Source organism: Misgurnus anguillicaudatus, chromosome 5, assembly GCF_027580225.2.
Source record: "Misgurnus anguillicaudatus chromosome 5, ASM2758022v2, whole genome shotgun sequence".
Taxonomy (NCBI): Eukaryota; Metazoa; Chordata; class Actinopteri; order Cypriniformes; family Cobitidae; genus Misgurnus; species Misgurnus anguillicaudatus.
In genome coordinates, this window is record NC_073341.2 from 6,121,500 (window position 1) to 6,149,363 (window position 27,864).

The 27,864-nt window shown below is 44.3% G+C and overlaps 1 protein-coding gene across 4 annotated transcripts in view; it reads left to right on the forward strand.

The window, feature by feature from the left end:
• The window catches only part of LOC129413407 (acylamino-acid-releasing enzyme-like), a 154,614-nt gene that overhangs the window by 38,426 nt on the left and 88,324 nt on the right, over window positions 1-27,864 (forward strand). For all 4 annotated transcript variants that reach the window (XR_012369499.1, XM_055167110.2, XM_055167111.2 and 1 more), the window contains exons 2-4: window positions 17,593-17,722; window positions 18,153-18,279; window positions 18,924-19,011. Coding sequence is in view for 3 of the 4 variants with exons in the window: in XM_055167110.2 (XP_055023085.2) it covers window positions 17,593-17,722; window positions 18,153-18,279; window positions 18,924-19,011 (345 nt within the window). In the remaining variant the exon portion in view is untranslated. The remainder of the gene's footprint in view (window positions 1-17,592; window positions 17,723-18,152; window positions 18,280-18,923; window positions 19,012-27,864) is intronic.

The following is a 27,864-nucleotide window of genomic DNA, read 5'->3' on the forward strand; positions in this document are numbered from 1 at the left end:
ACCGGGGAGGGGGGAGTGGGCGAGCCGTGGGTTGACCGGGGGCACGGACGAGACATTTGTGTGGGAAGCGCCGTCTACAGATCGATCGGTGGCCCTGCGGGACAGGAGGGCGTGGGTGGGCCAGAGAAGAAACAAACAACACATCGGGGCTGTGAGTAATTTAAAGCCTATTCTCAACGGTGACCAAAACATCGCCCAACTATCCTCCCAAGAGAATCGAAGCCTGGTGGCTAAGTCCATATTTAATATCACGTGAAGTGTGTACAAGAGTGCTGTGGGTGAGTTTCACTTATTACTTGGTGTTTGCGCTGTGCTTGCTGTGTGTATGCTGTGCTTGTAGCGACCAAACTGCCCGGCCTCGGACGAATCGTGAGATGATTACACCTGTTGTGGCCTGAGTCCTACGGAGAGAGTGAAACTAAGCCTTGGCCCCGGGTGTTGGAGAGAGCTTCACTCTTCGATAGAGCAGACAGTGGTGAAACCCAGTGGTGGATAGGAGTGAGTATTTTATGAAGTGCACTGTGCGGATTGCGGGTCATAGTTGTGTGTGTGTTCGACCTATCCAACAGAAACTCATGGTGGCGGAGCCTCAACGAAAGTTCGCCCCAACTCGGGACCCCGGTCGTGGAAACAGTAGGGGGAGTTTGGGAAGCGTTCGGCTCCGTGCCACTGGACCCATCGGTCCCCACAACGCCCGAGAAGCTTGAGTGGACGGGTGAAGGAATACGGTGCACCAACGCTGTAGCGAAAGTCCACTGTCTGTGAGTGAGTGCAAAGACCCCCAGTGCTGTGAGTAACTTACCCTGTGCAGTGATATTTGATCTGTGCTTATAACAATCACTTTCCTGTGTCTCAACGAAAGCTCTGTGTGAACGAAGATTCCCAGTGTTGTGAGCACCTTACCTCCTGTGCAGTAATATTGACCTGTGCTTATAGCAACCACTTACCTGTGTCTCAACGAAGGCTCTGTGTGAAACGAAGATCCCCAGTGTTGTGAGTAACTTACCTCTGTGTAGTGTTATCGATCTGTGCTTACAGCAACCACTTACCTGTGTCTCAACTAAGGCTCTGAGTGAAACGAAGATCCCCAGTGTTGTGAGTAACTTGCCTCTGTGTAGTGTTATTGACCTGTGCTTACAGCAACCACTTACCTGTGTCTCAATGAAAGCTCTGTGTGAACGAAGATTCCCAGTGTTGTGAGTAACTTACCTCTGTGTAGTGTTATTGACCTGTGCTTACAGCAACCACTTACCTGTGTCTCAACGAAGGCTCTGTGTGAAACGAAGATCCCCAGTGTTGTGAGTAACTTACCTCTGTGTAGTGCTATTGACCTGTGCTTACAGCAACCACTTACCTGGGTCTCAACGAAGGCTCTGTGTGAAACAAAGATCCCCAGTGTTGTGAGTAACTTACCTACTGTGCAGTGATATCGACCGGTGCTTATAGCAACCACTTACCGTGTCTAAACGAAAGCTCTGTGTGAACGAAGATCCCCAGTGTTGTGGGTACCGTACCTCCTGTGCAGTAATATTGACCCGTGCTTATAACAATCACTTACCTGTGTCTCAACTAATGCCCTGTGTGAACGAAGATCCCCAGTGTTGTGAGTAACTTACCTCTGTGTAGTGTTATTGATCTGTGCCTACAGCGACCACTTACCTGTGCCCCAGCGAAGGCTCTGTTGGGTACGAGGATCTCCAGTGCCGGTACGCTCTGTGCGAACGAAGGCCACCAGTGCTGTGAGTAACCTACCCTTGAGTGGTGACACCTACCTACGTTATAGTAACCATCTACCTGGTGCCAGCAAGTGCCCTGTGGTGTACAAGGATCCCCAGTGTCGTGAGTTGTCTCCCTGTATGGCCCACTAACGATCGCTGCTTCCAGTAGCGGCTGTAGGGCAACGAACCTAAGGCATAGGAGAGAGAGAGAAGACGGAGAATCAGAGCAGCAGTAAGACCGCATCAAAGCACATTGTGATAACTCTTTCTTGATTCTGCCTCCAGGAAGAAGCGGAGTGCGCCACGGATTCTAGGACCAGAGCCCCAAAAGAGCCCCTGCCCCCAGTCCTTGTCCCAAGTGGCCCTGGAGGTGAGAAGAAGACCCATTAGTTTTAAATTGCCCTTTCCCCTTTCTCCCTTTCCCTTTTTCCTTTTAAATATTTAAATAAAGTTCATTTTAAACGTAGTTCACTCGTCTGTTTGGTCATTGGGGTGGTCTTGGGAAACTCCTCGAGGTGGAAGAGTTGAGAGGGGCGTGACCTTTAGTATAGTCGGGTCCGCCCCCGTGGTGTGACAGATTTGGCGTAGTCGGCAGGATTTCCACCTCGAGTTGAGCGACCAAGGCCCTCCAATGGCCGACGACGAGTTGCCCGAAGCCCCACCCCGTGTTGTGCCTGAAAGGCCGGAAGCCCCACCCCGTGTTGTGCCTGAAAAGCCGGAAACACCACCCCGTGCCATGCCCGTGTTCCTGGGAAACCCCTGGGTGCAGAAGTATAGTGGGGTCGAGTCCGAGGTCCGTTTAACTGAGTGGAGGGCCCAGATCGAGTATTTGGCCGGCCTTCAGGGGCTGAGTGCTAATCAACAACAACAATTTGTGTTAAACTCACTAGGAGGAGAAGCCCGGCGAGAAGTGCAAGCCGCCCCCGAGGCCGTCCGAGCTACCGCCCAGACCATATTCCACTTCCTTACCGAGCAGTATGGTGATACTACCCCTGTGGCCGTCCTTATGGCACAGTTCTTTAACTGCAAGCAGGGCCCCCAACAGTCCATTCGAGCCTTCGCCCTGAAGCTGCGCGAGCAGTACGCACGCCTGCAGCGACGTCAAGATCATGGGTTGGGAGACGAAGAGACCCTGTTAAGGGACCAGTTCCTGCTAAGGCTACGAGAGGGTCCCCTACGTCAAAACCTTAGAGTACAGTTTAGAAGAGACCCTGAACTTACGTTTGACGATCTGAAAAAGGAGGCCATGGCCTTGGAAGGCGACCAAGCTGAAGTAAAGGAGGCCCCCGTATGTGCAGCAGTGAGTGGCCCGGCGGCAGCCTCGGAGGTAACGGACTGGAAACAAGCATTGAAGATGGAACTCCTAAAGGATGTGAGAGACCAGATGGCCGAACTAACTAAGGCCCTGGTAGGAGAGCTGCGCCTAGGGCCGGGAAGGAAAGAAGAGGGGCCCGCCCCCCGAGAACGGACGTACTCTGACCGAGGCCGAGATGGGATGAGGCGGCCTTGGCAGGCTAGTCGGCCCAGGTTCGAGTGGGACGAGCAAGGGAGGCCCATTTGCAATCGGTGTGGGACCGCAGGACATGTGAGTAGGCAGTGCGGACCACGAAGAGCCTCCGAGGGGGGTTTTTAAGACAACCGGCCACAGTGGGTCATGTGGTCGGCGCCCCCCAAAGTGACCCCCATAGAAGAGTGGAACCCAAGGACGGGATGATCGGGCTTAGCCCAACAGTGGAGGTCCAGGTATGTGGCACCACGGTGCGATGTCTCGTCGACACTGGCTCCCAGGTCACCTTATTTTCAGAAAGCTTGTCCCATGAGTTATTTGGAGCCTACCCCGCACATAAGGCTGAAGCGCCCTGGCTTACCCTGAAGGGGGCGAACGGTTTAGAGATCCCCTACATCGGCTATCGGCTTACCGACTTCGAACTGTATGGAGTACGAGTCCCGCAGAAGGGGGTCATTATCGTACAGGACCATTGTCTCGGCCGTCATCGAGCCCTCCTAGGTATGAATGTTTTCTCGGAGTGCTGGGAGGAGCTATTTCGGGCTAGGCCCGTACAGACCATACCGAGGGCTGAACGGCCGGGCTGGGAACGTGTGTTGGCCGATTGCCGGCGAGTACAGATGGCTAAAAGCCGAGATGGCCGAGAAGAAGCTGGACGAGTGGCATGCCGGTTTGCACTGTCAGTACCAGCAAAAAGTGAAGCCATAGTGTGGGCCAGAGTCCCACAGCAGCATCAAGGACCTGAGAGCTGGGTGTTGGTCGAACCCCACGAAGACTGCACACAGGTGGGAGTGGCCCGAGGGCTGACGGTGGTGCGACGGGGCCGAGTACCGGTAAAAGTCTGTAATGAAAACCCCTACCCAGTACACTTACACAAGCACCAGCGGCTAGTAACAGTGACGCCGGTCGAAGGCCATCAGGTGCGGGATAAAGAGGACGTGAGTTTCCGGTGGGTGCACCCCGCAGTGGTTGAGGTAGCCCTAACACAAACAAAAGGAGCGTCTAGGACGAGGGAGAAAAAGGTACCGGCCCATTTCACAGGGGACTCCTTACGAGGAGAGGACCTGGAACAGGAACAGGCAGAAGAGCTTCGGGAACTGCTGGAGAGATGGCAACACATTTTTTCCACCCATGACGAAGACTATGGTTGTACGACGGTAATACGACACAGTATCCCTACGGGAGAAGCTGCACCAAGTCGGGAGCGGTATCGGCCGATACCCCCCACCTTATACACAGAAGTTAGGACCCTCCTACAAGGTATGCTGGAGCAGGGGATTGTGCGGGAGAGTAGCAGCCCATGGGCGGCACCTATAGTGTTGGTCCAGAAGAAGACGGGGGCATGGAGGTTCTGCGTGGACTATAGGAAGCTGAACCAACTGACCAAGAAAGATGCGTTCCCCCTGCCTTGCATTGAGGACTCGCTGACAAGTCTGACCAAGTCTGCATGGTATTCCACCTTGCATTTGGCCAACGGGTACTGGCAGGTACCGGTTGAGGAACGGGACCGAGAGAAGACTGCCTTCACCACGCCTTTTGGTCTTTTCGAGTGGGACCGGATGCCCTTCGGGCTTTGCAACGCTCCCGCCACCTTCCAGAGACTGATGCAACGATGCTTAGGAGGTCAGTTAATGGAATCTGTGCTAGTATACCTTGATGATGTGATCGTGTATTCCCCAGACTTCGAGACTCACCTGCAACACCTGGAGAAGGTGTTTCGAGAGATGGAGAGGTACGGGCTGAAGTTACAACCGGAGAAGTGCCACTTGCTGCGCCGTAAGGTGCAGTTCTTGGGACACGTGGTGAGTGCGGCTGGAGTGGCCGTTGACCCCGGGAAGGTATCTGCAGTGCGGGACTGGGAGGCCCCCAGGACTGTAAGGCAAGTGAGATCCTTTCTAGGCTTTGTGGGATACTACCGGCGATTTATAAAAGGGTTTTCCAAGATCGCCAGGCCCCTGAACCAGCTGTTGGTCGGGACAGGGCGACCACGGGGACGGGGATCCCCCACGGTGGAGTGGACCACAGAGTGTGAGACGGTCTTTAGGGTCTTAAAGCAAGAACTTTTACAAGCCCCGATTTTAGCGTATGCTGACTTCTCCCAACCATTCTTGCTTTACACAGATGCCAGCAACCTGGGCCTGGGAGCGGTGCTTGCACAGAAACAAGACGGAGTAGAACGGGTGATTGCCTATGCCAGCTGGAGCTTCCACCCCGGCGAAAGAAATGATGCGAATTACAGTTCCTTCAAGCTCGAACTGCTGGCGCTAAAGTGGGCCCTGAGCGAGAAATTTAAGGATTACCTCTGGGGAGCCAAGGTAACCGTGGTCACTGACAATAACCCTTTGGTACATTTGCAGACGGCCCGGTTGGGAGCAGTAGAACAGCGATGGGTGGCTCAGCTAGCCAACTACGACTACCAGATGCAGTACCGTCCGGGGCGGGAACACACCAACGCAGATGCCCTCTCCCGGTTGCCAGCGAGGGAAGACTCGAAGGGCCCGGCCCCACTCGAAGGAGAACAGGAAGAGGAAGGACTGATGATTGGAGTAGTGGAGGCGCCTGGGAGCCAACAGGAGGCAGCGCCAGTAAGTTGGGGATGGGACCCCCAACGTTGGAGGGCTAAGCAGCAGGAGGATCAGGAGCTGCGGAACCTGAGCGAGTGGCTTAGGCGGGCCCGGCGACCGACCCCCGCCGAGAGACAAGCTCAGACAGAGGTGGGTCATAAAATACTGGGACAGTGGGAGAGATTGAAGTTAAGAGAAGGTGTATTGTGCAGGACCATCCGGGACCCGGGGACCGATGAAGAGGTTAGCCAGATTGTGGTACCGGCCAGCCAAGTCCGGGCGCTGCTGGAGGCATATCACGACCAGATGGGACACCAGGGGCAGGAACGCACCATGTCGTTGCTACGCCGACACTTCTATTGGCCAGGGATGGAGGTTTCTGTGAGTACGTTTATTCAAGCATGTCCCCAATGTACTCTGTTTAAATCCCGGCAGGAACCACGAGCACCGATGGTCCCTATCCACGCAAAGGCCCCCCTCCACATTGTAGCGATGGACTATCTGACCCTGAGTCGTCCAAAGGACCGATACCAGAACATCCTAGTCGTGACTGACTTGTTTACCAAGTACGCCTGGGCCATCCCCACCCTCGACCAGACAGCGAGTACCACGGCCACGGCGCTATGGAGGGCGGTCTTCCAGCCATTTGGGTGCCCGGAGTTCCTGCACTCGGATCAGGGCCCAAATTTCGAGTCCCGTATAATCCGAGAACTATGCCAGCTGTACGGGTGTATAAAGACCCATATGACCTCATACCACCCCCAAGAAACGGAGGATGTGAGCGCTTCAACCAGACCCTGTTGAACCTGTTGGGAACTCTGGATCAGAGACGCCAGGACGATTGGGTGAGTGCCTTACCGAACTTGTTGCAAGCCTATAATAACAGCGTACATAGTGCGACTACCTGTCGTAGTGGGTCCAGCGAACGAAGTAGCCCAAGAGGCTCCAGGAGAGCCGGACGACCTACCTGCTGAAGAAGCCCCAGAGCCCCGACCACAGCGCCCCCAGCGGGAAAACCGGGGGCGGCCGCCCATCCGGTATGGAGAGTGGGTCACAGTAAGCGGTTCTAGGGACTAGAACCATTTCGGCGGGGGAGGATGTCACAGGTGACGGTTTGTGAGGGCGGAACCAAAAGTGTGGAAGACGGGTTCCGCCCGACGATGGTTCCGCCCGGACGTTTTACTCTGAACACCGGAATTTCCGGGGTTTCCCCGATTACGAAATCAAGCCTGATTTCGCCCAGGTGAGGGTAATCTACACAGCGATTGCTGATAGGCTGATGAGGAGAAGAGGTAGAGGATATAAAGACCTTTGAAGACATCAAACGGTGTGCTTGTTATGTACTTTGTGTGCGCTGTGTTGCTGCTTTGCAGACGCTTTGTGCTGGCCTGATCGTTCCCTTGGGGAAGTAGAGAAGGGAGGACAGCTATCGAAGGAATATTGGGGGAGTTTCACTCGTGAGTGAGCAACATACAGAGCCAACGGGATTACAGATACAGGAGGCTATCGACAACAAAGAGTGAGTAACAGCCATTGTGTTTACCGTGTAGTGCTTCGAAGAGGAGCTGCTTGGTGTGTGTCTTTCTTGTGTTTGGGGTCCCTGGCCCCACCGGGGAGGGGGGAGTGGGCGAGCCGTGGGTTGACCGGGGGCACGGACGAGACATTTGTGTGGGAAGCGCCGTCTACAGATCGATCGGTGGCCCTGCGGGACAGGAGGGCGTGGGTGGGCCAGAGAAGAAACAAACAACACATCGGGGCTGTGGGTAATCTAAAGCCTATTCTCAACGGTGACCAAATCGTCGCCCAGCTATCCTCCCGAGGGAATCGAAGCCTGGTGGCTAAGTCCATATTTAGATCTCACGTGAGGTGTGTACAAGAGTGCTGCGGGTGAGTTTCACTTATTACTTGGTGTTTGCGCTGTGCTTGCTGTGTGTATGCTGTGCTTGTAGCGACCAAACTGCCCGGCCTCGGACGAATCGTGAGATGATTACACCTGTTGTGGCCTGAGTCCTACGGAGAGAGTGAAACTAAGCCTTGGCCCCGGGTGTTGGAGAGAGTCTCACTCTTCGATAGAGCAGACAGTGGTGAAACCCAGTGGTGGATAGGAGTATTTTATGAAGTGCACTGTGCGGATTGCGGGTCATAGTTGTGTGTGTGTTTGACCTATCCAACAGAAACTCGTGGTGGCGGAGCCTCAACGAAAGTTCGCCCCAACTCGGGACCCCGGTCGTGGAAACAGGAGGGGGAGTTTGGGAAGCGTTCGGCTCCGTGCCACTGGACCCATCGGTCCCCACGACGCCCGAGAAGCTTGAGTGGACGGGTGAAGGAATACGGTGCACCAACGCTGTAGCGGAAGTCCACTGTCTGTGAGTGAGTGCAAAGACCCCCAGTGCTGTGAGTAACTTACCCTGTGCAGTGATATTTGATCTGTGCTTATAACAATCACTTTCCTGTGTCTAAACGAAAGCTCTGTGTGAACGAAGATCCCCAGTGTTGTGAGTAACTTACCTCTGTGTAGTGTTATCGATCTGTGCTTACAGCAACCACTTACCTGTGTCTCAACGAAGGCTCTGAGTGAAACGAAGATCCCCAGTGTTGTGAGTAACTTGCCTCTGTGTAGTGTTATTGACCTGTGCTTACAGCAACCACTTACCTGTGTCTCAATGAAAGCTCTGTGTGAACGAAGATCCCCAGTGTTGTGAGTAACTTACCTCTGTGTAGTGCTATTGACCTGTGCTTACAGCAACCACTTACCTGGGTCTCAACGAAGGCTCTGTGTGAAACAAAGATCCCCAGTGTTGTGAGTAACTTACCTCCTGTGCGGTGATATCGACCGGTGCTTATAGCAACCACTTACCGTGTCTAAACGAAAGCTCTGTGTGAACGAAGATCCCCAGTGTTGTGGGTACCGTACCTCCTGTGCAGTAATATTGACCTGTGCTTACAGCAACCACTTACCTGTGTCTCAACGAATGCCCTGTGTGAGCGAAGATCCCCAGTGTCGTGAGTAATTTACCTCTGTGTAGTGTTATTGATCTGTGCCTACAGCGACCACTTACCTGTGCCCCAGCGAAGGCTCTGTTGGGTAAGAAGTTAAAAAGATTTAATGATTTATTTTAACTGCCTTTATGTTTGATAGTCATTCTGAGTCTGATCTCTAACATACATTTCTTTACAAAAACGCAATTTTTTAAGCTTTTTGCTCAAAATGTTGTATTTTTGAAGAGAAATATCCATATTTCAGTGGTTAAATTAAGTAGAAAAAGTAAATATATAATGAAACGTTTTCCCCCATTTTATTTGTTTGTTTGTTTGTTTATTGTTTGTTTGAAAGCAGAGGGTGTGTTCTTTAATTTGATATAATTTGTATGTTTATATATTTATAGAAAATAATTTTTCCTGCAAGGAATTTTGTGAAAATTTTGTTAAAATCACAAAAATGCAAGTGGGCAACTTTTCTCAAAAAGGGTGGCAGTGAATGAGTTAAAAATCTTGATATTTCACGTTTGCACAAAACAAAAGCACAGTTTGCATAAGGGTCGTAACTTACCTAATCAACATCACTTTCCTCAAATTCAAAATATCCAAACAATGGAGTGACCCTTTTCGGGGAACTAACGTACGTATTTTTGCACTTTCTGCTTGTTGCTCTGCCATTATGTTCGTTCAAGATGAATGACTGTAAACTTAATTCCACCATAACACAGACCGCGCTTGCAAATATCCACTCCGTTTACTCTGACTCCGCCCATATAAAACAAACACATTGCTTGATTCTGTCTGCTTTGTGTTTGGTCTTTACACATTAATCGCGACGATTGTCTTAAACTAATCGTGGGGCGCACATATCGTTATCATGATAAAAGTACGATTAATCGTGCAGCCCTAGGATAAGTGTGTGCCTCAGTCTGCAATGTGGTGGCAGAAAAGCAGTGGAAATTAATTAGACACAAGTGAAACGAGCAAGATAACTCACTAGAAAATGTCTTGTTGTGCTGTTGAGTGTCAGAATAGGAATACCAAAATAGATGACCTTCATTTTTATAGTATACCGTCGTCGAAGACACCATTTGAAGATAAACGTAGGGGTTTAATGTTGCAATAAGCCCTCAACCGGACAGACTGGAGTGATAAAATCATCTGGAAATCTTTTAATAATTACAATAGAAAATAAGTCCGGTGTTCTGTCGAAGTCTGTTCCCTCTATGTGTTTCTTATAGCGTTTTTATCACGTTACTATTATAATCTATTTAAAAAGATTAAAGTTTGAATAAGTGTCACGGTGTGACGTTTTTCCGTGGGCGGAAACTAAATTCGAGAAGGTTGGTTCCGCCCAGAGATAGTTACCGCCCGGACGACTTACCAGAAACCCCGGAACTTCCTGTAGTCTTTTCGACAACAAATCAAGCCAGATGAGACAAAGGTGTGTTAAAAAAAGGGACTTTGGAGATACAAACGGTGTGCTTTGTTGCTGTAGTGTTGTGTTGTGCTGTCGTGCTGTTATTGCCACGGAGGAATCGGAGTTGGATGAACTGGGCGAAGAAGTGTCGCTAAAGCGAGTCACTAGGTCAGCTAAGTTGAAGACAGTTGCTGTTTTCGATGTGGATAGCCGGGAAGCCCCAGCAAGTGTGAGTAAACGAACTCAACCATTGGGAGTAACTAAGCAAAGAGTATCACCTGATCCTGTGTTGTGAGTTGCAATGTAGTGTTGCGGCCCACTGGAGAGAGAAGCGTGGGCGAGCCAGGGAGCCCCGCTGGAAGTAGAGAATATACATGAGTAGCATTGAAGTCTGTGGTGTGTATTGTGAATGCAAAAGTATCACCTGACCCTGTGTTGTTAGTAGCTACGTAGCATTGCGGCCCCACTGGAGAGAGAAGCGTGGGCGAGCCAGGGAGCCACACTGGAAGTAGAGAATATACGTGAGTAGCATTGAAGTCTGTGGTGTATTGTGAATGCAAAAGTATTACGTGATCCTGTGTTGTGAGTTGCCACGTAGCGTTGCGTCCCCACTGGAGAGAAGCGTGGGCGAGCTGGGGAGCCACACTGGAAGTAGAGAACATATGTGAGTAGCATCGAAGTTTGTATTGTGGATTGTAAACACAAAGTATTACCTAATCTTGTGTTGAGAGTTACCCCGTAGCGTTGCGGCCCCACTGGAGAGAAAAGCGTGGGCGAGCCGGGAAGCATCAGAATCACCCCAGGGGGTCCTGTGTCCATCTCCTATACGCTTCTTCCCCTCCACCAAGAAAAAACACCCAACCAACCAACCACACGGCGAGCCCGGGTCGAGTTCTGTCTCCGTCCATAGTTCACGAAGTGTGTGTGTAGTGCTGTGGGTGAGTTTTGTCTTCATTTGTGTGGGTACACAAAAAGCTTGCAGTGTCGTGGTGTGCTCATGTCGACAGATGCCACTTCGAGGCCAGAGGAGTCGTGAGGAGATTCTAGCCGTTGAGGTCGGTGGAGTGTGGGTTGAAGAAAATTGTAAGTTGGGATTTCCTTGAGCGTGAAGTGACGAAACCTCCCCTTAATGAGTGGATGGGCAGTGGTGAAGCATCTGGGCTGTTGAAGTGAGTAGACCAATTTATGATCAATGCTTGCGACGAGGGGTTGTTGGGCTGACGACTGTGAGAAATAATTATCTCTGTGTGGAGCCTCTTCAAAGGTTCGCCCCTGTTCCGTGTCACCGATACTGTGAGTGGAGGAAGAACAAGGGAAGCGTTCGGCTTTACACCGTTGTCCTCGACGTCCCCTCCCCTGCCCTTTTTGGAGGCCGTAAGTCGAAGCACATTGTGCAAACCTCCATGTTGTTAAGTCCACCGCCCTTGAGTAAAGAGGAAATAAGTAAGAAAAAGTCCCAGTCTTGTGTAACGCTTACCTTTGCTTACAGCACGTACCTAGAAAGGGAAGAAAGCCCCAGTCTTGTGTAACGGTTACCTTTGCTTACAGCATGAACCTAGAAAAGGAAGAAAAAGCCCCAGCCTTGTGTAATACTTACCTTTGCTTACAGCATGAACCTAGAAGAGGGAAGAAAGCCCCAGTCTTGTGTAACACTTACCTTTGTTTACAGCACAAACCTAGAAAAGGAAGAAAAAGTCCCAGTCTTGTGTAACGCTTACCTTTGCTTACAGCACAAACCTAGTAAAGGAAGAAAGCCCCAGTTTTGTATAACACTTACCTTTGCTTATAGCACGAACCTGGAAAAAGGAAGAAACGTCCCAGCCTTGCAGTACGCATCTCTGCTCGCAACACGAACCTGTAGGAGAAAGGAGAAGGCCAGTATTAGTATTGGCATACAGTGTAGTAATTACTTTCTCTGATTTTGCCTCCAGGAGAAGGGGAGAGCGCCACGGGTTCAAGAGAACAAACCCCAAGGACCCAGTACCCCTGTCCCTGTGGAAGCCCCGCCTGGAGGCGCGAAGGAACTATTGTTTTAAATTGCCATTTCCCCTTCCCCCGTTGATTTTAAGTAATTTAATAAAGATTTGTTTTAATTATAATTCATTCCTTGTGTGTCTGGTCATTGGAGTGGCTTTGGGACCTCCTCGGGGTGGAAACTAGGAAGGGGCGTGGCTTGTTACATTCTGTGGTCCGCCCCGACCTGTGACATAAGTTTGTAATATCACCATTTATTAAATATTTCATATTTTTTTTAGTTTTCTATTACTTCTTTTTACCTTATATCTTCCTTTTTGTTCTAAAATTATTATGTTTACATACTTAATAAATATATAAATATAGCGCAAACACACACACAATGTAAAGTGTTATTAATATAGGCCTATTGTCAGGGTGCTGCACACAATATAGTAAAGACAGGAGATAGCGGATCCAATTGCAGTATTTAATTCAACTTGAGAATGAAAACAAAACACGAAAACTCTGGGCGACACCGAGACATACGTAAAACACGCTAAAATGAACCGTACAAGACAGGGGAAATGGAAGTGAATATAAACATAACAATGACCAATGGATAAACGGAAACAATGAATCACCAAGACAACAAACAAGGGGAGGAGCGTAAAAACAATGAATAACCATGGTAACAAATGACAAGGCGGAGACAGAATTAACACAGGGAGCTCAGGTAAGACACTGATCAAAACAAGGTATACAAAGACACTAACACAGTACAAGATATAATGTAAATCAAAACCATAAGCAAAGACAAGACCAATCAATAAACAGGACATAAAGCAATAAACAAGGAACCCAGGTAACAATAAGCAAAAATAAAACAAAGCATGACAAGGAAATAATAACATCAAAAACACAGACAAAAACCCCAACAGTACCCCCCCCTACGGAAACGGATACCAGACGTTTCCTAGAAACATTAGTCCTGGAGGGTGGTGGAGCAGAGGCGGAACGGGGGAGGGACGGAGGGCAAAACAAGTCCACAAGACCACGAGCAAAAGAACAGTCCAGGGCGGCGTCGCGGGCAAAGGCACAGTCCAGGGCGGCGTCGCGGGCAAAGGCACAGTCCAGGGCGGCGTCGCGGGCAAAGGCACAGTCCAGGGCGGCGCCGCGGGCAAAGGCACAGTCCAGGGCGGCGCCGCGGGCAAAGGCACAGTCCAGGGCGGCGCCGGCAGGGCAGGACGCCAGGGCGGCGCCGGCAGGGCAGGACGCCAGGGCGGCGCCGAGGACATCAGCAAGCCAGATACAGGAAACCAAGGTGGAGCCGAGGACAACGGCTCTCCGGACCTGTAAATCAGGACAGAAGGAGAAGAGACTGGCAAAGCCAGGAAAACAGGACACAAGGCAGAGAGTATATGGAGCTCAGAACCCACCCTCCTAGGCTGGACAGAAAGTTCACAATTGGTCATTATACACAGTTCGCTGGGCAGCACACTAGGCAGTTCGTTTAACAGCACACTAGACAGTTTGTTGGACTGCACACTAGGCAGCTTGCTGGGCAGCACATCAGACAGTCTGTTGGGCTGCACACTAGGCAACTCGCTAGGCAGCACACAGAGTTCAGAAACAGTCACATTGGGTGATGCAGGCGAACAAAAAATAGACCACACACACCAAAGAGCCATAGAAAACACAGGAAGCATGGATTCCAAAGGATATACCTCTGTCGCCTTCCTAAAAACAGGGACAGGCGTGACAATAGCCATCTTAGATGGAGAGAAGTGTTCAGAGTCAAAAGTGTGCATGTTAGTGGGGAACAAAAGTCTTTGTGAATCCAAAACCCTCCTGGTAAGGACAGAAAGTTTATGTGGCTTGGGCAATAACGTGTAAGCTGACCTACATGACACAGGGAATACAGGACTAACCATCTTATCCTTGACAGGAAGCTCAGGGGGCTCGGTGACAGGCTTTATGGTAGAACCAAGAAACTTGAAAACTGTAGGCTCAGCAGACTTAGTAGAAGCAGTTAGCTCACGAAACTCAATACCATCCTTATCCAGATCGACAAATGTCTTAGACTCACGTGACTTTAATAGCTCTGGTGACTCAGTGACCGACGGCTCAGAGATGGACTGGGTAGGAAGTTCAGATTCTGACCCTTTAGTCGAGGAAAAAAGTTCAAAAGACACAGGACCAGACCCTCCATCCATGACAGGCTGCACATCAGAAAACTCCAATGATCCAGTCTCAGGGGCTTGGGAGACAGACGAGCAGAAAACGGACCAAACAGAACACAAGGCAATGGCAAATGTAGAAAGAGCAGAATTTAAATGGCAAAGCGTTACCTCAGATGCAGGGGATGCCTTCAAACTGACGACCACAGGACTAAAAGCACCTGACAATCGCACTGATGCCAACGGGACGTCAGCCAAGCTGGTGATTAACTGTCGAGACCTCGACAGCACAGCAAAGGTTGAAAAGGCAGTCTCTTGGCAAAGAGGTGTACTAGCGGCGGCCATTTTAGGAAGTGGTTTGGGTGTGGGAGCAATTCTGATCCTAGGTGCAGGTGTTAGTAGTGTACCTTTAACCAAGGGTGTAGTAGTAATAATGGCTTTCTGGGAATTCAGGCACAGACACAGACAAAAACCCCAACACCTATAAACAAGCTTATACAAACTAATTTGTATGTAAACATAATATTTTTATAATAGTTTTAGAACAAATACGTAGACTATAAATATAAGGAACTAATTGAAAACAGGAAAATGATGAAATATTTAATAAATGATATAGAATACATGATAGTATTGCTCTTATAAGTACTTTAGCGATTCATACTGTAAAAAAAATAATTGATTTACCAATAAAGAAAAATACATATACATTACATATATGCACACATATCAGTAGCCAAGCCATTAAACCTTTAATTTATCTAAAAAATAAATGTAACTTGGTGAAAATATTATAAGAAACATTACACTAAAGAGATAGTAGGGGAAACAGACTTCTACAGAACACCGGATCCATAAAAATCACAGTTTAACACTTAAAACACTTCACACCGCTATTGCAGAGCTGTCACTTTCTGCCACCAGTTGGGCTCCGCCCACAAAAAACGTCGTCTGCAAAAGGTCTATAACCGCCAAAACCGTCTACTTAAAATATTTTTTTAAAAATTATACATAAACCCGTGCGGACGCTGCGAGTATAAACATAGCTTTACACCGGCTGTGTTTGCAGCGCATACGGTGCAGTTTAATAACAGTATAACAATCTCAAGTTCACATTACTTTATTTTACATGCATTTATGAGTAAAACCTCTTTAATACACTTTTTGAAAGTCAGTGTAATTTATATAACTGTTATTTGTTTAATCCACATTCGTTTTCGTGTTGTTCTAGTCCGTGTAATTACATATATAGACACAATACACCAGTGCTTTAAGTGGCCCATAAGAAGTGCCGGTACTTTTTTTTTGCTTACTCGACCCCTATATTGAAGGGGTTTTATATTCAGCAGTCAACAGATGACATTGTTAAAAATAATAAATCCTTATATAATTTTGTGGATTTGCTTGAGCTAGAAATAGCTATTGTATTGAACATAAATAAAATGTGCAAAAGGTAGATATGTGAGTAAAATTTTCAGCATGTTTAAATGCTAAAACTAGTTTTTCAGAAGAGCTTGAAAACAAAAACTTAAAAATGACACCAAGACCATGTCTATGGGTTCAAGAATAATAAAATACTGGCCATTTGAAACTAGAAAGTCATCACTTTATTTTTTCCCATTGTTTTCCATTTTGCGTGTGGTAAAACCACTGTGCGCGTCGTTCAAATTCACTGAAATTTCGTTCACTTGTAGTTTAGCAATTAAACTAAATGTATATTACAATTTCAAGAATGTTTTTACTCTGCACATCGCCTGAGGAAATCCGAAGTTGAGTAGAGGGGAACCAAACTGACAGCCGCGATAACGTAGATTGTCACATACCTACAAAAGGGTATTGGAAAAAGCTTGCGTCTGACCTGCAGCTATATTCTGGCTTGGTGGGATGTCAGCCAGCGAGTCCTCTGATTCTGACCTTGTTCTTTTCCTACTCAGAGTCTAAAACAATGAGGGCATATTAAGTGTTCATTGTATTTTCCTTTTAACCGAGCAGCTATGGTTGCGCGTTTCACAGACAAACACACACCTCTCCAGACTGACAGCAAAGGCGACGCATGCGCCTTTAACGTGTTAAACTCAAGGGTGTATGGGTAATGTAGTCTCTGCTCTCAGTGGGACGTCCGACGAATAAGCAAGTGTACATTTTGAAGGGCGCTCTGAAAAGGGGCAGCGCAGCCAAAGGATTAACCTCTGATTTAAACAGATGTGCAAATGAGCGTTCCGGTACGCTAAAAGTACGTTCTGTACCGGCGCATTCCGGTGTAGCAGCCGATACTGTTCCCCTCGGAATGTCTGTTCCCCCTTCCAGTCGATAAAGCGTTTCTGCTTCTTTAAATTTTTTTTGTATGGTATAGCATATTTACAGAGTTTGTACAACCTAATACAGCTTACAACAATTAAAACTATGAAATAAATATTCAGAAAAAAAGAGCTGGGTGTCCAAAAAGCGACAAGGGGAACAGACATTCCGAGGGGAACAGGATCGGCTGCTACATCGGCCCACTTAAAGCACTGCAATACACACAATTATAGACAGAAAAAGCCCATGGCACAAATCTGTTTCTCTGAAGATTAGTAAAATAGATGAGGATTAATTTATGCTGGGCAGAGAGTGACAGTGCAGTCTTCTGGCAACATTGTGTTTTTTATAATACATTGCTTTCTGTTTAATTGCTTAAAGTCATTACTGTTTAAAACACACTTGGCATCACATTCATCATTTTAGCGTCAATCCACGAGCATTAAAACGAGCAAAACGCCCCCCCCCCCCCCCCAACCACTGACGGTTATGTTACGAACCATCACATTTGACTGATGTCATAACTGTCATCACTAATTCTGAAACCGGCACACCCCTACTCTTGACTTGACTGTGTATGTTTCTTGTGTGTGTGCCAGTCAGATGTGTGCGTGCGTGAGTGTGTGTGTGTGTGTGTGTGTGTGTGTGTGTGTGTGTGTGTGTGTGTGTGTGTGTGTCAGATGTGTGGTCTCTTGACTTGACTTGTACCCATGAGGAAACAAGCTTATAAATCAAACAAAATTATGTTTCTTGAAAATGTGAAGTAGTAGAAGGGTTTCAGTGATGGTTGGGGTTAGGGAATGGGGTAAGTAAGGGGAATAGAATATACAGTTTGTACAGAATAAAATGCATTACGCCTATGAATGTCCCCACAAAACATGGAAACCAGAATGTGTGTGTGTGTGTGTGTGTGTTTGTTTGTTTGATTGCATGATTGTTGTGTGTTATACTGTATTACTGTGTTGTGTTTTAGGTGCTTCGGGAGTCAGGAGAGATCGCTCAGCTGTACAGGGATCAGTGTCGCTTCCCGTCAGTGTGCCGTGCTGATGTTGGTCCACTGGTTATTTCAAGATATGGTGGAAAATACTGTAACATATATACAGGTGCTAACAAGATATTACACTTCTAAAAACTAGTTATACCGGTGTGTTACTACTGTTGTCAGTTATGTTTACTGTTATAACAATGAAAGCATGTTTTAGAGAGAGAACTCTAATAATTTTTATACATTATCTGATCTAAACACATCTTTCATAACGGTTTTGGTCATTTTTATCTATCACTTTCACAATAGCACACAAGTCAGAGCCACCACAAATTCTCAGAAAACTTAATATAAGAAATGGATTTGGAACAGAAAAGTTAAAAACCTTTTCATTAATCCCTCTTATAGTGATCTCTTAGTGACTTTTATCTATAAAGCATGTGTGTTATAAATGGAGATTAAAATGTTTTTTTTATCAAATAAAACCTAAACTCTTACAGTGTTGTGAATGATGTCTGACATTAATGTGACATTATTGTGTATTTTAGAGTGGACTCAGCGGGATTTGGAGAGGAATGAGAATGTGAAGTTTTGTCGTCAGTACATTGTTTTCCACGATGAACATTCGGTTGTTTTCTCCGGTGCTTCTGGAAACTGCACTGAAATCAAGGGAGAGTATGTTCACCTCACATCACTAAAGACATTTAGCTGCAAATACTCCTAATGTATCCACCAGTCTTCATATCAGGAACCAAATGCAGATGATGTGTAAACACCTTTCATATATAAGCATTAAAGTTTTGCTTAATTCTAATTTTCTTTTATTGTTAAAGGTGCCGTTTTTCGTGATCTCATTTTTCAAAATTTAGTTGGTGTGTAAGGTTGCTGTTAGAGCATAAATAATACCTGCAAAATTATAAAGCTCAAAGTTTTCAGTATTTGCTTTTCAAGGACTAAAAAGAATGGCCTTGAACATAAACACAATCATAGCTTCAAAACCACAGGACAAACGGGACCTTTAACGGAACAGTTTGACCCGTTGAATGTATTTTGTGGTATCATCACAATAAAGGGTTAACAGATATAAAGCAGACAGTCTTCTAATACTGTAATGACTGACAGCTGACAAGTAAAGTTGCAAAGTTACACATAGTTAGTTCAGTCTAAAGTAGACTATCAGCAAAGTCATTATTTGTTTGCTCGGGCTTCCAGTAATAGGCTGTGATCTCGATGTTGATGCTGTATTGAATCGTGTGAATAATCAGTTGTTCAGAGCTCCTGGTCTCTGTTTAATTATGTGGTATGATGAATGTGTGCAGGTTACTCAGTAAGGATTCTCCATCGGGTGAGATGAAGGCTGTGTTGAGAGAGAGCTCCATCAAAGGAGAAGACAAGCAGTTCCTGGAGGTCAGACTGTTTACTATAGCTTACTTTAGATATTTACTTTAGTAAAAGTACACAATGAGGCAAACATATACTGTATGTGACACGTGATGGCAAAATGAGTCGCAATGCACACAGTGTCATTTTTAGTGAAAGTCAAAAGAAAGTATAAGAGTTTCGTTGCAAAACGGATAACTGCTTTTTTAACATTTTTGTCAAAACATGTTTATTATTATGTTATCATGTTATTATTTTGTTTTATGGTGCTACTTAGCTGTATTTTTTAAGTTATGAAGGTTTAAATCAAAACAAACCAACTGCAGTTGAATTGATATTAAATTGGAATGTAAAACCAAAAAAACGAGATTTCTGAAAAATAAAAAAACTGAGTTATCTCATTTTGCAACAAAACTCATCAAGTATAAATGTTGATTTTGTTCGAAATTGAGGTTTTCATAAAAATAAGTACATTAAGCCCTCGTCTAGTCATTAAACATCTAAAATGATCTTTATTTGTAAGTTTTACGTCCGACATATTGGTTTTGGTTTTAATACATGCAGGAATTAGAAGATAAAGTGCACGATTTGATTAAAGGTGACATAGAATGGTTTATCCTTGTTCTGTGATGTGACATGTAGACAAAAAATTTTTGTATGGGTCTGTAATGGCTTAGAAGCTTCCTAAAAACCTCCCTCAGATAGCTCTATTAGGGTGGGGGATTTCAAACAAGTGGTTTTGCACCTATTTGGCTCCCCCTACTGGCTTAACTTGCAATCTCATTAATGATTGGCTGACTTTGCTGCCACTCAAAAAATGTAGCCAATTATTTTAAAGTGGATGGGCAGTTAGATGCCTGTGATGTCATAAGCATCAGTTTTTCAGATTGGGCTGTTTTCTGGCTGACATTTCTAAAAGAGGAATTTCTATGAGACTGAGATGTTTAGCATGTTTAGCACTTTTTGTATGTTTGTGAATGTGGGTAGACTACCATTATTCAACAAAGACAAGGTAAAAATGGTTTTTCATTCTCTGTCCCCTTTAATGTTAATAGGAGCAACAAGACTCGAAAATGATCTTCCTCGCGCTGACTGACCTACCCAGTCTCATGTAGATGCGTATAAATAGCACAAAGTGTGAAAATTGTGCAATACATACGGCAAATTCCACTTTGGCGTGCATATGATATGCCAGTTCTTCCCATTCACTTAAACAGCGCATCTTTTTTGTCATTTTATTTAATCGTTTCTAAATTTTTTTGCTTTTTTTTACCATTTTCGCTTGGGTTTAGGGTTAGATTTGAGATTTGCTTTAGGATGTCATTTAATATACAGGTTTCTCCATGTTTTTGTCCAAATTTAACTCTTTCACCGCCAGCATTTTTCATGATTTCCACAAAAGTTTAATGCCTTCCAGAAAATGCTCCTTTTTAAATATATAAACATACAATATATGAATTAAAAGAACAGACCCTCTGCTTTCAAACAAATAATCTGTTTCATCCTACCTTCATGTGTTCTATTTTTATCACCTCTCAAATATGTGTAGGTTTCATCAATAACACCAAATTTTGAGCAAAAAGCTGAGATAATTCCATTTTTGTGAAGGACTTTTGATAAAGATCAGATGCAGAGCGATCTTTAAAACATACACGGACATACAGCTGTTTGCCCTAGGGCAATACTTCCGTTTTTTATAAGTTGCGGAATAGTGCCACCTAACAGAGATGTTCACAAGTCTCTGAGCTCGAGTCCGAGTCAAGTCTGAAGTCTTTGACCTCGAGTCCAAGTCAAGTCTGAAGTCTCTGGGCTCGAGTCCAAGTCAAGTCTCAAGTCTCGTTGTAACAAATAAAACTCTAATAACAAATAAAGAAATTATAAACATTTATAAAAAAAAAACAAAGTTGCACATTAAGTAAGGTCTAAAATTAGCATTAGGTACAGAAATTAAATTAAATGGATTATAACACTGTCTTTATTGTACAAATTAAATATTATTATTTTTGAGCAATAGAAGTGATTTTCTGTTTGTCTTGGGTTGTTTGATTAACATAAATGACACAGACTTAAGTAGGTTAATTGAGGTTACTGTCTCTTTATTAAGAACAAATAAGCCCAGACTGGTTTCTGACTGGTTTCTTAAGACATAACCAAAAACATTTTATTAGAAAAAGAATACTGTTAGATCATTTTGCGTGTATGTCCCTTGTCAAGAAAAGAAAGATTTTATGTTGGCTTAACTTTTGAAACACTTCTCTCTGTATGTGAACTACCGAGGACACTTAAACGCGTGCTCAAACACAAGCAGAGGGCGAATTCAGGAAGAAGATGCAGCAGTCGCTTCACATAAAAACGTTACGTTGTTTTTCATTGCTCTATTCAGCAAATGTATGTTAATGGACTACAGTATGCAACAAAGTAGCGCAACTCTGGACCTGACTGGAGCTGGACTGGATACACTTAACCGCATGTGCGTACAGAAATCTGCTCACTTGAGCGCCTTTTTGCGGTTAAATTAAATTGTTTAACCATTTAAACAATTGCAAGCCTTAGAAACATGTTAATGACAAACTTACCCTATTTAAATTGCATATTAATCCGCAAATCGCATGCGAGCCGAACTGCGGATCCGTCACAGCACTACCCAAAGCTTCAGATGAATGCCACAGCAGCGGCTGCCTGCAGGTACAGTCGACATGTATGTTTGCGGCCGCGCGCGTGGAGCAGATACGTCACGTGTTACGTCATGTGCAGGTTGTAGGTAACAGAGGGAGCTATGACAGCGACTCATCAGACGTTTCCTAAAAATAAACATTGTTCACGAGTTGCGCGGCTCGAGTCCGAGTCGAGTCTTAAGTCTTTGAGGGTCGAGTCTCAAGTCGACTCTGAAGTCACTGCACTCGAGTCCGAGTCTCAAACTCGAGTCCCCATCTCTGCCACCTAATAGCGGTATTGCAGATTGACGAGATAACTCGTCAATGGCGGGGGAAGTGTTAAGCCAAGGTCGCTTGGAGTTGGGGTTAGAATTGGGGTTTGGGTTAGGATGTAATTTTTATATAACAAAAAGTTCTAACTCTAAACCCAACAAAAAGTGTAAAAAAGCAAAAAAATTAGAAATTAATAAATAAAACGACAGAAAAAGATATGCCGTTTAGGTGAATGGGAAGGACTGGCATATCATATGCAAGCCAATGTGAAATTTGATGTATGTATTGCATGATTTTCACACTTCGTGCTATTTATATGCAACTCCGTGAGACTGGGTTGGACTGACACATCTGAAGCTTGGCACACAGATGGGTGATTCTTACAAATCCAGATTTAGAAGGTGTCCAGCATCAGATTTTGTTTTGCACTTACTATAACCATTATTTTTAGAGGATTTGAAAAATATTCCCTATAGAATTCTTTAAATTTTTTAGATTATCATTATCAAAATTTATGATTACCGCAACATGAAATTACATGAAATATATGCATTTACAAACTCATGCTTCTGTAAAGAGAACTAAAAACTTGTGTAGGAACTATGACAAACAAAATATAAACTTTTATTTGGAGAGAAAAAATGAGAATTGCTTACCTGGTAGCCATCTTGAGTGTCACAGTCAATTATGTCCCTTCCAACCAAGGTTATTTTCGTAAACGAAAACTGAAACTAAGACTAAAACTATCAGCTAAAAAACATTTTCGTTAACTGAAATAAAATTAAATATTCATAATAAATGAAAAACTAAAACGAAACGAAACGAGCAACATTTATTGAAAAACTAACTGAAATAAAATAATAATTATCAAAAATAAGTATTTGTTTTCGTAATTAATAAGCTCTCATCCCGTGGCGGAAAATCTGAACAGGCTTTATAATAGACCCCTTAATCGCCTACGTCACTGTGACGTCACCTCTCTAGCTGGAGGCAAAACACTCATAGCAGGCGCACTAAAAGTTTGAGGTTTTGACTTTAAAATGTCGTCGTCTTGTGTTTTTGGATGCCAAAACAGAAGTAACCGCACTTTTCGTTCAAAACTAAAGTTTTACCGGATCCCGGCAGACATTCCTTCACAGAAATAAAGACAATTGTGGTTGAATGGACGGAGACGATCGCAATAATGCTCGTGTTTGCAGTACTTCATATCAGGTAAAATAATCTATGCATATGTATTGGTGTGTTGGTCTTATCTAGTACAAATCAGAAAGTTTCTGTTTTATATGTGATGATAAGTCAACCGTCAGTGCACTAGCTAGCTTAAATGTTAAACAAACATGCAGCGATAGATGTGTGTGCCATCCTTTGAATGATCTCTTAAAATAAACCCCATTGCTAATCATAGTTAGCCCAGCGATAGGTTACATTAGACAATAAGCCTTGACAAAATTCCACAAACCAGCCGAAAATACTTCATATGTAGGAAATATCCAAAACCTGGTTAAAATGTTTCCAATGGGAACAAGATACAAGAACTAACTGTTACAGAGTTAATTTACAAAAATAGCTGTCACGCAGAGTCAGTAACTTTACATATTTGGACAGTTCCGAACCTTCTTCTGCATGCATGTTTAATAAATCCCTAAAACGTCCTGGCTTAAGCTTGTCAGCATTGCGTCCGCGCCTCTTTTTGCCTCTAACTAATCCCCGCCCACCCGGAGACGTTGCAATGTTTACAAACTTTTAAGGAGTCTTTACTTGTAGATGGTGCTTTATGAATGTGAGGTTAGCTGAGGCTGACAGCAACCTCAGTTAACTAATAAATATGTCAGACAGTCTAGCTGCTGTTAGCTGCTAAACTATAATTACTAAAACTATAACTGAAACTAAATAAAATAAAAACTAAATAGAAATGTGTTTGCAAAATAAAAACTAAACTAAAACTAACAAAACCATTCATGAAACTAACTAAAACTAAACTTAAATTTAAAGCAAAATTGAAAACGAAACTAAAATAAAAACTAATTTAAAAAAGCAAAACTATAATAACCTTGCTATTTTTAAAATGTTAGTTCCTTTAGGGCTTAAACAATGATTAAAAATTGTTGCGGAGGATGAGAAAAAATTTTCTTGGACACATTTATATTCCTTATTATTGTCTCTACATTTACCAATGATCACCAAATACCACATGTTTATTCACTGTAAATGTTTATAGTATAACATGCACTGAAGCTTTTTATTTTTTATATTTTTTAATTATAAATATTTCCATGTCAAAGAACCCAAATCAAGTCATAGACACGTTGCGGTAATTAGGCCTGGCAAACTCGACTCCTTTTAAGGATCCGGGTTATTGTGAGTCACTCACTAAAGTGATCCGGGTTGTGTGAGTCACTTGAATCACTTGAGTCAGTATTGCTAAATCGCCAAGGAAACTCAGTACGGACCCGCTTGTAACCGGCTGATCCGCGCGACTTGGGATTCTCAGAGCCGGAAACATTGCAGACTCGCAGACCATGGGACTCGCTCTACAGATCCACTAGCCCGCTGATTCGCGTGGATCAGACGGAGCCGGTTGGTGGATCTGTAGAGCGACTGAAGTCTCCTCAAAAGCAAATCCACAACAAAAGCCTTTCACTTCTGAGATAACATGCTTATAGGTTTTAGGTTTGGTGTGTATGGTCGACCATTTAAAAAAAATAGGCCTAATAATAATAGCATAATAATATAAAAAACTGTGTCCTGCTTATGCAGCCCCCAGAGGCGGAGAGACAGTTCGCGCTGATGAGTTGAAAGATTCTCGAGTCAGAGCAGATTCGCAGATCTCTCGAGTTTGCAATGTTTCCGGCTCTGAGTGAGAATCTCGGGTCAGTTCGCGGCTCGCGCGGATCCCCGGGTCTCTCGAGTTTGCAATGTTTCCGGCTCTGAGTGAGAATCTCGGGTCAATTCGCGGCTCGCGCGGATCCGCGGCTCTCTCGAGTTTGCAATGTTTCCGGATCTGAGTGCGAATCTCGGGTCAATTCGCGGCTCCGCAGGTCTCTCGAGTTTGCAATGTTTCCGGCTCTGAGTGTGAATCTCGGGTCAGTTCTCGCACAGATCAGCCGGTTACGAGTGGATCTGTAGTGCGAGCGAAGTCTCATCAATTATGTTGAAAGAGGTTTGTGTGTGTGGTGGCGCTGTTTATGGTTTTACATTGAATTGTAGTAGGACTCAACTGATCCGGGTAAATGACACTAGAGACTCGCGACTCATGAGTTAATTTAAAGATCCGGGTTAAAGATCCGAGTGAGTCGTGACTCAAACAGGTCTAGCGGTAAGGTAAATTTTCTCCTTAAAGTGCCCATATTATGAGAAACTCATTTTTTCTGGGTTTTGGGGTGTTCATTTTTGTCTCTGATGCTCCCACACGCATACAAACTTGGAAAAAATCCATCCATGCTTATTTGAGTGAGATACAGGTTTCTGAATGTCCTCTGCCTTGAGTCTTAGATTGCGCGAGTTCAAACTCAGCTCCGTTGTGACGTAACAAACCACTTCGTCACATTTAGTTTGAATTTTCCCGCCCACCACCCCACTCGCAGGTCTCCACCCACCAGGGAGCTAGAGAGAGCACAGAGAGAGCAGTCACTTGATACCTTGTGCTGTCATCATGTCTCACGGAAATAACAGCAATTTGGATATTATCAGAGCCATGGATATGGCTCTGGATATTATGGATTATACTCCCGCCTACTTTTAAAAACAAAGTTTTAATGCATGGTTATTGGAACCCGGAGTAATCTTATATACAGTGTGTTACTGAAATGTGATGTAAACAACAGACTATCACAGACTATAACAGACGGTCACTATGTATCTATATTTCACGGATTATACGCATTTGAGGACAAAAATGGTCATGTATTTTATTGGACTTTCATGGATCATTCACACATCTGAAACTGGATTCGATTCGCGATCGAAAAAAGGTAAGAAGTCATGTTATATATTGCATGTTGTCATCTTCTGTCACAAAATACTACATTAGAGCATCTATATCTCAAAACAGAGATCATACATTGATGCTAATCCCGTAAATTATACCTTTTAAATGTATAGTTATGTTAAAATTGTTTAAGTTAGGCTATATAGATATTTTTGCAGGCTGGATAGTTTACAGCATGGTTTCGAAAGTTAAAAAAAATGTTTAACGGCTTTATTTTACAATTCTACAAGAACTAAGTAATAGTGCTTTGCCAAACTAAAAGTGTTTTGCCAAACTAACCGAGACCGGGCCTTACCACCCCGGCTTTTCTGACGAGGCTAACCCCCGAGCCTCTAATAACTGTACGGTCCGGACCTCCCGCTAGCTTCTAGCAATTAGCACGCGGTCCACAAGCAGTATACATCCCCCGCCGAGTCTTAATTTCTGTAATTTGCGAAAATAATGCGTTTGAAAATGTTTTATAACGGGATATGTTAGCATTGTCCTGGGAAAAAGAGTTTATTGTTGAAACTGCTACATCACAATTTACGCTGGAATCTTTGTGCGTCATGATGAGTTTGACACACCGAGACCGGGCCTTACCGCCCCGACTTTTCTGACGAGGCTAACCCCCGAGCCTCTAATAACTGTAACGGTCCGGACCTCCCGCTAGCTTCTAGCAATTAACACGCGGTCCACAAGCAGTATACATCCCCCGCCAAGTCTTAATTTCTGTAATTTGCGAAAATAATGCGTTTGAAAATGTTTTATAACTTGAATATGTTAGTATTGTCCATGCAGGGAAAACGAGTGTATTGTTGAAACTGCTACATCACAATTTACTCTGGAATCATTGTGTGTCATGAGTTTCTTCTCCTGTAGTGTAACGTTACTTATTAGCGATACTTTTCTGCTTGATTTGTCTGTTGGCAACATAAACCGTTAATAATAATAATAATATATTAAATAATAACACAGTATGGTCTGTACTGCTCACGATATCACTATGCACGCGCACATGACGTTGTAAGTGGGGCGTGATCAAAGGAGCAGCAGCTCATAAATATGTAATGACTAGCTCAAAACGGCACAATCTGAACTGCCTTGAAACCGAGGCTCCTAGAGATGGGTAACAATCTTTTCCTACAAGCTATTTTGAGCAAACAACTTTTGAAACATGCTTTATGGAACTCATACACCTATTTAACTTGTGGAAAAGCTGTCACAAGATGGGCACTTTAAATGTGGAAAAACAAAAAATTTGGTTTGTATGATGTCATTTGAAATCGTGTGTAAAATAGTACATGTAGAGATGTTTGTAACTGTATGCTTCTTATTTTTAAGGCATATATTTTTATTATCGAAATGTTTCATGACACCTTGCAATTCTAATTTCGCGAGAATCACCCAAGCGCTCGACTCTGATGTATAGACATATACACAGAATTACAGTTTTAAAAAATATCTGTGTAGACAAGCATTCTCGCAGATATAATCTTATGTTTTAAGTGAATGTTTGATTAACTGTTGATGAAAAATATCTAATATGTAACATTATATAAGATCCTTGCATTACAGTAGATCTTACAGCTGTGAGTCTCAATGTCATTCAGACAATTAAAGAAAGAAAACAATGTAACATATTTTTGTCAGATTTCAACAAATCATACATAGTTTTGAAGGTTACAGAGAATGTCAAAATGTAAATAACTTATTTTTAAGATTTGCTCATTGTGACTCATTTTCCCAGCACGACTCGTATAAAACTGTCATTGATGAAATGATGGAGATAATGCCACAAAGTCATTTGTCCAGTGTATGATGTTATGATGGACCTCTGCAACTGGAAGCTTTCTAAAGTTTTCCTATGAAGTTCACAGACAACTCAGCTATTTTTAAACAAATAATAAAAAAGTTGTACTATAAAAAGTAATCAGCAACTATAGGGAGGAGACAAGTAAAATGAGTTAACATGTGGTCTCTCTC